The following is an 11329-nucleotide window of genomic DNA, read 5'->3' as shown; positions in this document are numbered from 1 at the left end:
TTAATGATTACCTTGTTGGGTGGGCCGATTACTGGAACTAGGTACTGTAGGTTCTGGAGGGTTGCTGCATCTTGACAAAAAACTAACGAACGATATTTTATCATTCAATCGGTAAGTTTAATACAACGAGATAGAATCGTGGTTAGCGCAGCAGCGATCTGAAACTTCGTTTTTCGCAAGATAGAGTGACCCCCGTGTTGAGGAATTTATAACGATGAAAGTTCTACTACGCAGTTTTGCGTCGTGTAGGGTGTAGGGTGATAATTTGTGGTGATTCAATGACGTGATAGTAATTTTCTGTTTCATACCTTATCTTACATTTTTAATAGATAAACTTAACTAAAACGGCTTAAACGGTTCATTTTCCTATGGGAGTATATTTCATAGGAAGCGAGGAAGCATAAGGTAGATATTTTGGTACGTACCTACATATCAATATGAAACAACGACGTACGAATACCATACAGATACACGCGATGTAGCTACTCATCACATCTGCTCCTGCTGTCTACACTTTCAGCGATCACGAATTGATATTAATATTAAATATTTAGATGATAAGTAAATGATAAGGGTTATGAAATAGACTGATGTAGGTACCTCTAGGTAAGCGACGGCAGAAAGACCTGAATGAAACGATAGGCAATTGTTTGTCGAAACAGTTTATTTCTACGTATGTCTAACAATAAGGCGCCGTTAGAATAAATAAGAAAATAAATGTTTTTTAAGCAACTGTGCCCGTAAGTGTAAACTAACCTACTTACATCTGGGGCTATGAATTATCTAAGCATGCATTATATGCAGGAATTAACTACTTAATTCACATAATACTCTTGAGTACTAATCTTCATGTCTTGTCGTTTCTTATACATCAACTCTAGAAGAAGCATAGCCACAGAAACGATACAACCGTAGGCAAATATCAGCAATGCAGGATAACAGTCCACCATGCTGACTGAAATGAAAATGGCCCCTCTTCCCGAGCATTTAGGCTTCTTTTCGTAGAACAAGAGGTTTTCCCGATTCTGCAATCCGTGTTCTTGGATGCGCTTCAGCCTGAAGACAAAATAATTTAAATATTTGAAAAGAGGGTTGTCTGGTCCGCTATCTATAGTTTCATAGCTTTGGAACAGTTGGAGTGATTCCAGCTATCATTAGGTTCCTATACTTACATGGTGTTAAAAATATAACTAGATATAGTAGCCGAAACCTGATATTGACTTTGTCATAGTAAACTACTGAAATTGTTCAAACAAACGAAACGCTCCCACACAGATGTTAGACAAAAACATGACCAAATAAAGAAGATTTTATGTAAATGACATTATTTGGCATAGTTTCAGGCTAAATATCCACATAAGAAGCGTGAATATCAATTTTGGTAATGAATATTGATGATTATAAATAAGTGTAGCTAATCATATAAGAAAAGATTGTAAACTTCCATTTTAGATATTCAATACAGATTATAATTTACAACAGACATAACAATTGACTAACGGACATGTCCGAGTGCCTACTTAAAAAATATACAGTCATATAGAATATTACATATCCTGAGAAAAAGCCTGTAAAAATGCATGGTCATTGACTTACCCAATTTTAAACATTTCTTTGAAAGGAGTGTTTCTGCGGACGGCCAGCCAGGGGTCGATGACTTGCAGGTACTGTATCTCTTTCAGTCCGCATTTTTCACCTTCCTGAAAATATTTGCCGACGAACTTGTATCCGACGCCGGTTTCCATGTGGAATGCGAATAACCCCTGAAAAAAAATGAGCGCCTTATTATTCGTGGTCGCGCCACTTAACGTTTTATTTACATTTCCATTATACGTTTCAGTTTATAGCAGTTGCTTAGTTTCAGTTTATAACACTATAAGTATCTACTTAGGTTTAGTCTAGTAGTCGGCTCTTATAAAAAAAACATGTAAGTACTTACTTATAAGTAGGTAACACGTAAGTATTTATTATTTTCGTTAAGTACCATTAAAATTTACCTTTTGCATATTCTTAACGCCTTCTTCTAAAGACATATACCGTGGCGGTTGTCCTGGGGGAGCTACTTTCTTCAGATAAATGGCTTTCCTTACTGGCTCTGTTGCGGTCTGAAATAAGATTATGGGTATTATTTGTGGTAAAATCTGCTGATACATATAATGAAATGCCAAAAGGCGCTCTAATTTTGTACGAAGGTACCGTGGCTGAAAAAGATTTCAGGTCTGTAATTTTAATTGTTTAACCGTTAACTTTTAAACAGCGAAAAATATTTATTCTTTCTCAATCAAAGGCAAAAGGTACCCTTATTGAGACAACTCACTGTATAATGAATCGCAGGTCCTATATATTTCATTCATCCCCACAACAGCGATAAATGCTTACCGAGAAATAGTACCGACTATAAACAGTGTCATGAACGCCAAACTTAATTCGCGAGTGCAGTAAGTCCTCCAGGGTGCGTATTTGGGAGGAACTTGACTGCAGCAGAGCCACTATGTTCGCAGAGTAGGAAGTGTAGAGGAACATTAGGGCTAGGAAGAGAACCAGCATCACCACCCGGCCTAGCGATCCTGAGGGAAGAAACCATGATACATTTGAAATGCCTGTTAAGGTCGTATTTATAATAAAATGTGGGAGAAATGATTGTTTGTCAATCTCTCAGCCCCCGGCTTCAAAACGCGCAACGAAATATAATTAAAAGTTTTTTAAAAAGTCTCTATCTACCAAGGTTTTATATTCTTTTTCTGTTTTGGTTTAGTTCTTCAATAAAGTTATATTTTATTAATCTTACCCTTCAGCTCTACATAGCTTCCTTGTTGGCAAGTGGCTCCGAACACTAGCAACACGACGTCACTAACTTTAGCTCTCAAGATGCTCGCGTTTTCCTCTCTCTGAAAACAGAATTTTGTTTTTATGCTTTTCCTAAATACCTATTATGTTTTCTTATAATGTAGCTCTAGAGCTGTTCCAGGTTTTGTCACCATGGTGAAAGGATTAACCAGTATGATAAACTGTCGGCTGCTACTCAGGGTGGCCTGAACGAGTTTGTACAAGAAACAGGTAGTATATATCACTCATAGTAGGCTCCTTTCATGCATCCAACATTTCAGGATTACAATTATTACAATCCTCTTTATTTGCACATCACATCACGTAAAAATAAGTAGGTAAGTACAAAAATAAAACATAAAAATAAAAAGATTACTTATAGCAATCTGTACCAGACAACTTTTAGATGGAAGAAAGAAAAAAATAGATTAGAGGTAGCTGTGGTACATATACTATTCACATGTAAGGGTTTACTTCTATTGCACCTGTTTGTATTGGTGTGCGTTCTTCTTCCACTCCCAGAAGGCGACGGCGAGCAGCGCCAGGTACAGCAGGAAGATCAGCGCTATGGAGCTGTACCACACCGTCGTTCTGAAGGAGAGGTGGACATTTTGAGTCGACATGATGTTGCAGCAGGGGACGTGTTGTAACGTTTCGCCCTACCGCCTGCCTACTTAACTCCTATCTTCCTAATGGATTTACTAAGAAGATATTTGAAACTACAAAACAAAACTAACCTGAGTGAAATAAGAGTGAAACAAATACTGCTTTGAAATGGCCATGAAACATCCAGGGAAACCCTACGTTGTGTTGTAACCCCATAAACGAAAGAATAGTGAATTAAATAAAACTATGACCTAGAATTGATTACATACATCCTACCTGCCTATAATTTTTAACCTATATACTACAACTTTAATGTATAACTTTTATTTGTACGATAAATACATATTTACAGGTAAGTACATAAAGATAATAATATAGATAATAATGTTTTTTGGTGTTGGTTAATAAGGGAAGCCCCTCCATACGCTTTGTAGGCCTTGATCACTACACCCGATTGAATCAATATATAAAACTCTAAAATACATAAATAATAGCAAATATTCAATCGGAGCCCTCGTGAGACACAACCATAGACTTGGACATCTCTCCGCCAACGATCAATCACTTCCCTTGCTCCTAACTTATATATTTACATGGTTTGTCTTTATGTTCATGTAAATAAATCAACATGAATACATGTTGTCCAAGCTAAAGGGGACAATTTTATTTATAATCATAAATTAACTGAAACTAGAATAGTTCAATAATTTATAGTATAGTAACTTTATTAAATCATGAATTTCATTATAGATAAGTATTTGAAAATATAATAATATGACTCTAATTTTGTAGCCAAGTGGGAAGTGATTTAGGTATTATTTTAAAATATTAAATATATAATATGAAATAGTGAATATTCTTTGATCTTATTGGAATATAGGATAATTGTTATGAAATAGTGAATATTATATAATCTTATTCAAATATATTATAAATAGTTGTAATAAATATATCCTAGCTAACTTTATTCCTACTATATCCTTGCTATCCTTTTTTTACATAAGAATTTATTGCTTTAACAAGGAAACAAATACTTCTGTTGGTTATAATTTACATAACTTTCTGAAAATATGGAAATTGGACAGGAATCTGATCTACCTTCAAGCTATTTGTATTTATTGAGCAATATAGGACCAGAAATGATTTAGTTTAAGTATCTAGATCCCTTGTTTGTGATATCTTGACACTTTTAGAATAAATTTCTCCGTCAATCAATTCTTTCCCTGCGCTGTTACTTGTTTTTAAACTCAAAGTCAAATAATCTTCTCTGCCATATAGATACTACAATAAATCATCTTTGAAAAGTTTATTTAAGTATGTATCTACTTTATTCTTTGAATAATTACTATAGCATAGATTCTATAGAAGTATTTATTTACCTAATGAAAAATCAATAATTTGAACAAAGAACCATAGAACAAATTTGAAGGTAGGTGTATATTTTTTATTTGATAAGAATTTATTATTTTTGAAGTGAGATCTATTCTCAGGTTTTAGTTATTTGATAATCATCATCATCATCATCATCATCAGCCCGCTTCTGCCTATTTGTATCTATCCAGAAGTCCCTATTCTAAACTAAAATAAGTTGAACCAAAGCTAGGGAATGTGTAATGTGTAGGTTTTTCTCTAGCTAGCTAAATACCAAATGAGCGAGGTAGGGGACCTTTAGTGTAAGTACCTATCTAATTCCTATACCAGTGTGATGGAAATTGCAGCTGTGGGTTAGCGTCCTTCAAGAAATAAAGTGTAGGTATAACTTCTCAATCATATACGAGAGACAAAAAGTAAATAGAAAGGTGACTTAGCTTCGCACACGATGTTCCGCCTCGGCTCCACGCGCCTGGTCCTCAAGCACCCACGGCACCGATCACTCCCTCCATCTGACCGTCTGCTCACCACGGCTGCTCACACAAAAGTGCCGAGCGCTCACGCGCTGCTCAATTACGTGGATATCATCGTCTACCCTCAACTCGCCGATATTAAAAATTAAGGCTCACCTACACTCAGAATAATTATCTTGATTATTCTGTGATCCGAAATCGGTACAACGAAGCTTGGCACGAAGTTAGCCGACACCCTGAATGATTTAATAGACAACTTTTCCAAAAATCCCACGGGAAAACCCTTCCAAAGTGCAACAAATCCCTCGGAACATCCAGTCGTAGTTTAAATTCATTATTTGCGAAATAGTTAATGTTTCGGCATTGATGGAACATTACAGTGTCGCAGCATCATTACTGGTTTCATTTTCGGAGTCACCATTGGTGACAGGTTTCCACATTGGTGGTCAGGTGATGGATTTATTTACTTTAGTGGACTTTATTGACGAGAAAATGAACCTGCTAACATATCCGCTATGGGTATTCTGCTGTGCCTAGGGTGGTAATGGCAACACAAATTGTGCCATGATAAAAATACATACAAATGTATACAAAATCTACCAAGGGTGGCTTTCGCCACAAATAACATAGAAACCCTTGTGCCGGTGCTACACTACGTCTTCTGCAACCTCATGTCGCCCCCTTACACCTAGAGTGTGAAGTGGTAACCAATAATAAGGAGACTTCAGACAATATTAGTAGCTCACCTGAAGGAGAGCAGGAACAGGTTGTTCTCATACGACAGTTTGGGCTGCTGGAACACGAACTTGGAGCGCGTGGGCGTCGGGCTAGACACGTAGTCCACGAGGGATGCGCGCTCTGATGTGAAGAACATAGGCGATCCTGCAGAAGAAACCAAGGTTAGGAAAACCTAAACAGATATTAATGTTCGCCTAGCCGAATTGGTATTAATTAAGGTGGCCGTACTCACATTGGGGTTTGGACCAGCGACACCCGTCTATATCCTAACCAGCTTGGAACTACAATTTGGAAACACGATAGTGGTGATCAAAATTAGTACATATACCTCTGGGTGTTGAAGAAAAGCGTTTACCACTCTAGACCACAGAATCACCAACTACTACGCTGAAGACATCAGCAAATATCATGGCATATTCCAGAACGGGAGCTAAATTAAATGAGATAGACCATATAATGATTAATAAAACATTAACGCACAAACATATATTCGGTTCTCTACCATGTAAGCTTAACCTGACCTTACCTCCAATCTCCACCTCCCTGCGCACCAGATACCCGGTCATTCCGTTCCAGCTGCCGTTGACCCGGTACCCCCAGGTGTCAGTGAACACGAGGCGGCGCCCCGCGTGAAGGAAGTCCAGTAGATGGTTAGTAGTCGGGAAGTTCACCTTGGTTATTGTGTCGATGTGGTCGTCTCTGGAACCAGGATGTGGAATTGAGAATGATGAAACAACGCACCCAGCTGCCGCTACACGGGTTTGCTATCGACGTAGGTAAACGTTACTGTATCGCGATTCATCATAAATACGGCGCTGTGATTGGTGGAACGCGCATTAAACGAGTTTATCGACAGGGATAACAAAGCCATGTAGCGACCTCATCAGGAGTTGATAACCTAACTCGATGCATGCACGAAAAAGGATTCTTGTTCAAGTTTGCGTTATGTTAACCTCAGTATTTCTACAAATAACCTAATTACTAGGCTTGTGGATAAATTATTTTCTCAAATAAATTTGTTAGGTAGCTATATCCTATTGAAAAGTAGCACTTTGGTTCTAATCTAAAAAGCATTTTCGGCAAAAACCTCGTGCCGTGTTAAGCAAAGAGTGAAAAGTTTCTGGTCTTCACTCAAAAAGGGTACATTTTGGTACTTCATAATCACAATAGGTCCATCGTCCACCCTATTACCCTCTCAAGTTATTCAAGATCAGCGACAATCAAGCTTGTAATGAACACGTCTTAGTTAAAACAGACCACCTGTGTGAGATCAGCTGGCTTTCAAGGAGTTCAAAAATAGGCTTAATCAATTTATGCGTAGGCAACTTACATTCCGTCCATCAAATGATTCACACTATCAGCATCGGTGAGTACGTAGCATACGGATATGACGTAACCTTCCAAATTGGCTCTCCTTCTGGCTGCTGAATCTATCAGGTGTCCCTTCTGAAACTTGTTTTTCGGGTCCCAGGAACCGTAGTGTTCGGTGCGCCACTCCGAGCCAGCGCTTATTCTGTAAACTGGGGGGTCACTCTCTTAATCAACGAACGGATCAACAAATATGCAGCGATAACCACGACTCTATCTCGTTGTATTAAGCGTGCCGAATGCGTGAAGATTCTTGTGCATTCGTTCGTCGATTTAGAGAGTGACCCCTCTGTACCATAATGATAGTAAAGACGGATAATAAATCTGTATAATATTTTGTTAAGGATGAAGGAGATATTAACAAAAATACTGCAGTTGGGGATTTCTTAAGTACAAGTATTTACTCAAGTTTTAAGCAGAACGTATATTAATATATCTACCTATACGGAATCATTAGCAACCAAAGCAGGTTCTTAGCTGTAGAAGACAATAAGGACATAAATGGGTACATAATAGAATGAAAACCTTTCAAGCGGCTCGTTCATAAGGCTGTTTCGGAAATCAAGCGTGAAATGTTTGTTGATATTTATTACTCGTATTTAAGTTAAATATATTTTTTTAAAACCTAGATAGCACGACATTAGGTCGTGCTGACCTTAATGTCCCAGCCTACAATATGTAAAATAATAAAAAAAATACGTAGGGCCTGTTTCACATTGTCTGGATAATGGCTACCTGTAAGATCACTGTAACTGTAACTAAATATAATTACAGAGTGTGACAACATGTCTTTTATGTCACAGGTAGCCATTATCCAGACATTGTGAAACAGGCCCTTATATACTTACTCAAATGCGCAACATAAGTGTGGTTCCCCAGATCTATAGCCAACACGACTTCCGAGTCTAACAGGACATCAATATTTCGTATAGCCGCGGGGATGATGCTCTCGTCGTCTGAACCATCAGCTGCCTCGGACTTGGTGAGCAGTAGCCAGCGGAACGGGGATCTGAAGTGTTGCTCCTTGGCACTCTGTAACCATGGACACCGGTTTCCGAAAGGCTGATCATGTAAACCAACATCTACAATAATCTACATATTGAATTACTAAGTTTTTATTTTGGGTAAGTTCAGGTATTCTTGCTAGATATCTAGAGAGAGATTTACATATAAAAGTATTTATATTTTTCAAAGAACGTTAGGTACTTAGGTATGTAAGATATGCCTGAAGTGGAGACCAAAAACTACAATAGGAGACCACGAACAGGCAAACGTAGCGTGAACGTCAGAATACAGCCTGCAATCACTACAATTTCAGGCTGATAATATGGCCATAGTTTTAACTGGAACAAGGGAATTTGAGGACAAGGTAGAGTGCGGGTGATTATCAGGTTATTAAGTACTTTGATTGTGGTGGAGTTTTAAAGAGACTCAACTCAGAAAATGACTACGGCTAGGGTTAACGTGCCATTCGGACAGTTTATTGTACAACCGGACAATACAGAAACCGATTGTCGTATTGTTTACTATGGAATGCGATGCTCCAATGATGTGGTGATGTCAGATACCTTTTGGCGGACAAGGTTAGTAGATAAATGTGTGATAGGTACAAACTGTTACACTATATAGTAATGTCGAGATCTAACTGAATTTCGCAAGTCAGTCAGTGTATAGGTACAGGTTTACGATAGTAGTTGGATGAGGAAAACGAAACGAAATCGAATCATTTAGTATTCTGTGATTGCGTTACTCGGGGTTTCCCATGCTAAATATTATGGACATATCTGATGATTACACAATACATATATGGTACCTAGTTATGTAGGTACATTTTGTACGCCCTTCGGTCCGCTGGATCGATATACTTAGGGCCGGGATACGATACGACGTCCCATCGTGGATACATCTACCTTCCCGCAGGTGTTCAATGGGAGAGAGCGGCACAACACGACGTCGTATCCTGTTGTGTGAGAGACCGTAGATTGGTAGCCGATAGTGGGTGATGTGGAAGCCCACGGACATTGTTCTGGCGCTTATGGCCCATGTCCAGCAGCAGATGATTACGGGCTAACATCTTCCTCTTATCGTAATCTTTACATGCACCCTATAAAAATTGATCACGAACCATTTCCAAGTACTGCGTGATGTTAGGGCAGGTCATGTCGACGAGGAAGACCACCTGCTGGTCGCGGTCGTGCCGCTCCGGAGTGAGGTCTGGGCGCAGGAACTGCATCATGTTGATGTGAGTCACGTTCTCACCGGCGAGTGACGAGTAGAGGCGGACTTTCTTCTCTGGGGAAGGATTTGCAGATTGGTGATATGGAATACTGTTAATCTCTACATAGTAGGGTGTTATGGCTGGCCACATCTCATGGATTTCGATTAGGCACCATATAAATTATTACGTCAACATTAAAACTCTATAAGACGGTATTACATACAAAAATTACTTTGAAAAAAAAAATATGAGGCATCGCAAAAGCCACAAATATAGAGGCAAAAATTATACAGTAGGTAACATAGTAAATAAATATAGTAAGCACCTACTTTTATACTGTATGTGTACGGAAAGGGTTTAATATTTTCAGTGTCCTTTACATTACATTGCCAAGTCAATGTATCCCATACTGAGCACATCTTAGTTTGTCAAATACCTACATTGACCTGGCCCCCAGAACATCACTGACAAATCCCCCCCTTATTCCATCTAATACTGACTGAGAGACCAGCAAAGCGTGGCTATGACCGACGACGGCCGCTCCATCGCGTGGATGACGTCGGTCACCATCGCCGCTTCCTCCACGGGTTCCGCGCGGCAACCGACCAACAGACACAAAAAATACACCACCCAGTACCGACGCATTGTTGTACTTCTAATAGGATAGGCTTTGTCGTGAACGAAATTGAATTTAGTAAAGTGATTTAAAAAAGGTTAGGCGCCTATATAGACAGCGTTTCATCAAATAAAACATCTGAAACAAACAATGTTGTAAGGGTTTCACGGATGTTTTATAAATACGTGAAACGGTCTCTACTGAAGTATACTACGATACGAATGGTAAAGTGGTTACAAGAAAATAAATGAAAGACGGTAGACATCTAAGTTGGTGGATGAATTTACATACATAAGCAGATTTCTAGATAATAATCATGATTTGACCTTTGATTTTATTAATTATTAAGTAAAATTGCTTTTGATAACTCGAGTATACGTTTATTTCAGTGTCGGAGGCATTACAAGAGTCAACAACAGGTGGTAAATCTGTTTGCTGAGCAAATCGACGGAATTTTCGATAAGTGTTCGGCAATTTCACACAGTTTGTTCATGAATTATGCATTCAGGAATGATTCTAATGGTTATCGGGGCTGGCTTAGCATTTCAGTTTGATCCTATTAAATATGCACTGGCATAGAGCAACGCTGACTCCTGTGTAAATAGGTACTATACTAGTCTTTATTTTGCTTTTAATATTCCAGTAAGTAAATTCTACATATGTATTCTTATAATTATTACCAAGTACCTAGATTGATTTGCTTATCAGATGAAGAACTCATGACCCTTGAGGTAGAATAATTCCCGAGTGGAGAAAATTATAAAATTAACTGGTATACCTACTTATTATACAAGGCATTGCAAAAAAGATATACTAAGCCGCAACCTACGTGTGCATGTGCAGCATGCTGCATGTTATATCTAAGCCAGAAAATGATATTTTTTTCGCGAATTTTGAAATTTTTTATTTCATTTTCGGGATTAGATATAACATGCTGCACATATAGGTTTCACATTGTATGATATTTACTTCATAAATGAAATAACCATTTAACGATGCCTAATCAATAATCAGTAAACAAGTCATTTTTTAATAGTTTGTTTACACGTTCACTTAGTAAGTTAATCTTATCTAGACCCATGCGTAGATGTAGGTACTTGCTTGTAGTAAAAT

The 11329-nt window shown here is 38.2% G+C and overlaps 1 protein-coding gene across 1 annotated transcript; it reads right to left on the bottom strand.

The window, feature by feature from the left end:
- Positions 1 to 690: 690 nt before the first annotated feature.
- On the bottom strand, positions 691 to 10260 carry LOC119691541 (ionotropic receptor 75a-like). The gene is made up of 12 exons (XM_038109258.2): positions 10101 to 10260; positions 9508 to 9674; positions 8231 to 8414; positions 7345 to 7534; positions 6541 to 6713; positions 6023 to 6158; positions 3312 to 3417; positions 2789 to 2888; positions 2380 to 2567; positions 1998 to 2105; positions 1597 to 1763; positions 691 to 1056 (listed from the first exon to the last, which is right to left on the bottom strand). Exons 1-12 carry the CDS (start codon positions 10243 to 10245, stop codon positions 816 to 818), a joined length of 1905 nt encoding a protein of 634 aa, XP_037965186.2. The 5' UTR covers positions 10246 to 10260; the 3' UTR covers positions 691 to 815.
- Between the last annotated feature and the right edge of the window lie 1069 nt (positions 10261 to 11329).

This window comes from Plutella xylostella, chromosome 17 (assembly GCF_932276165.1).
Source record: "Plutella xylostella chromosome 17, ilPluXylo3.1, whole genome shotgun sequence".
Taxonomy (NCBI): domain Eukaryota; kingdom Metazoa; phylum Arthropoda; class Insecta; order Lepidoptera; family Plutellidae; genus Plutella; species Plutella xylostella.
The sequence above is the reverse complement of the archived record's forward strand: the minus strand, read 5'-3'. Positions and strand labels throughout refer to the sequence as shown.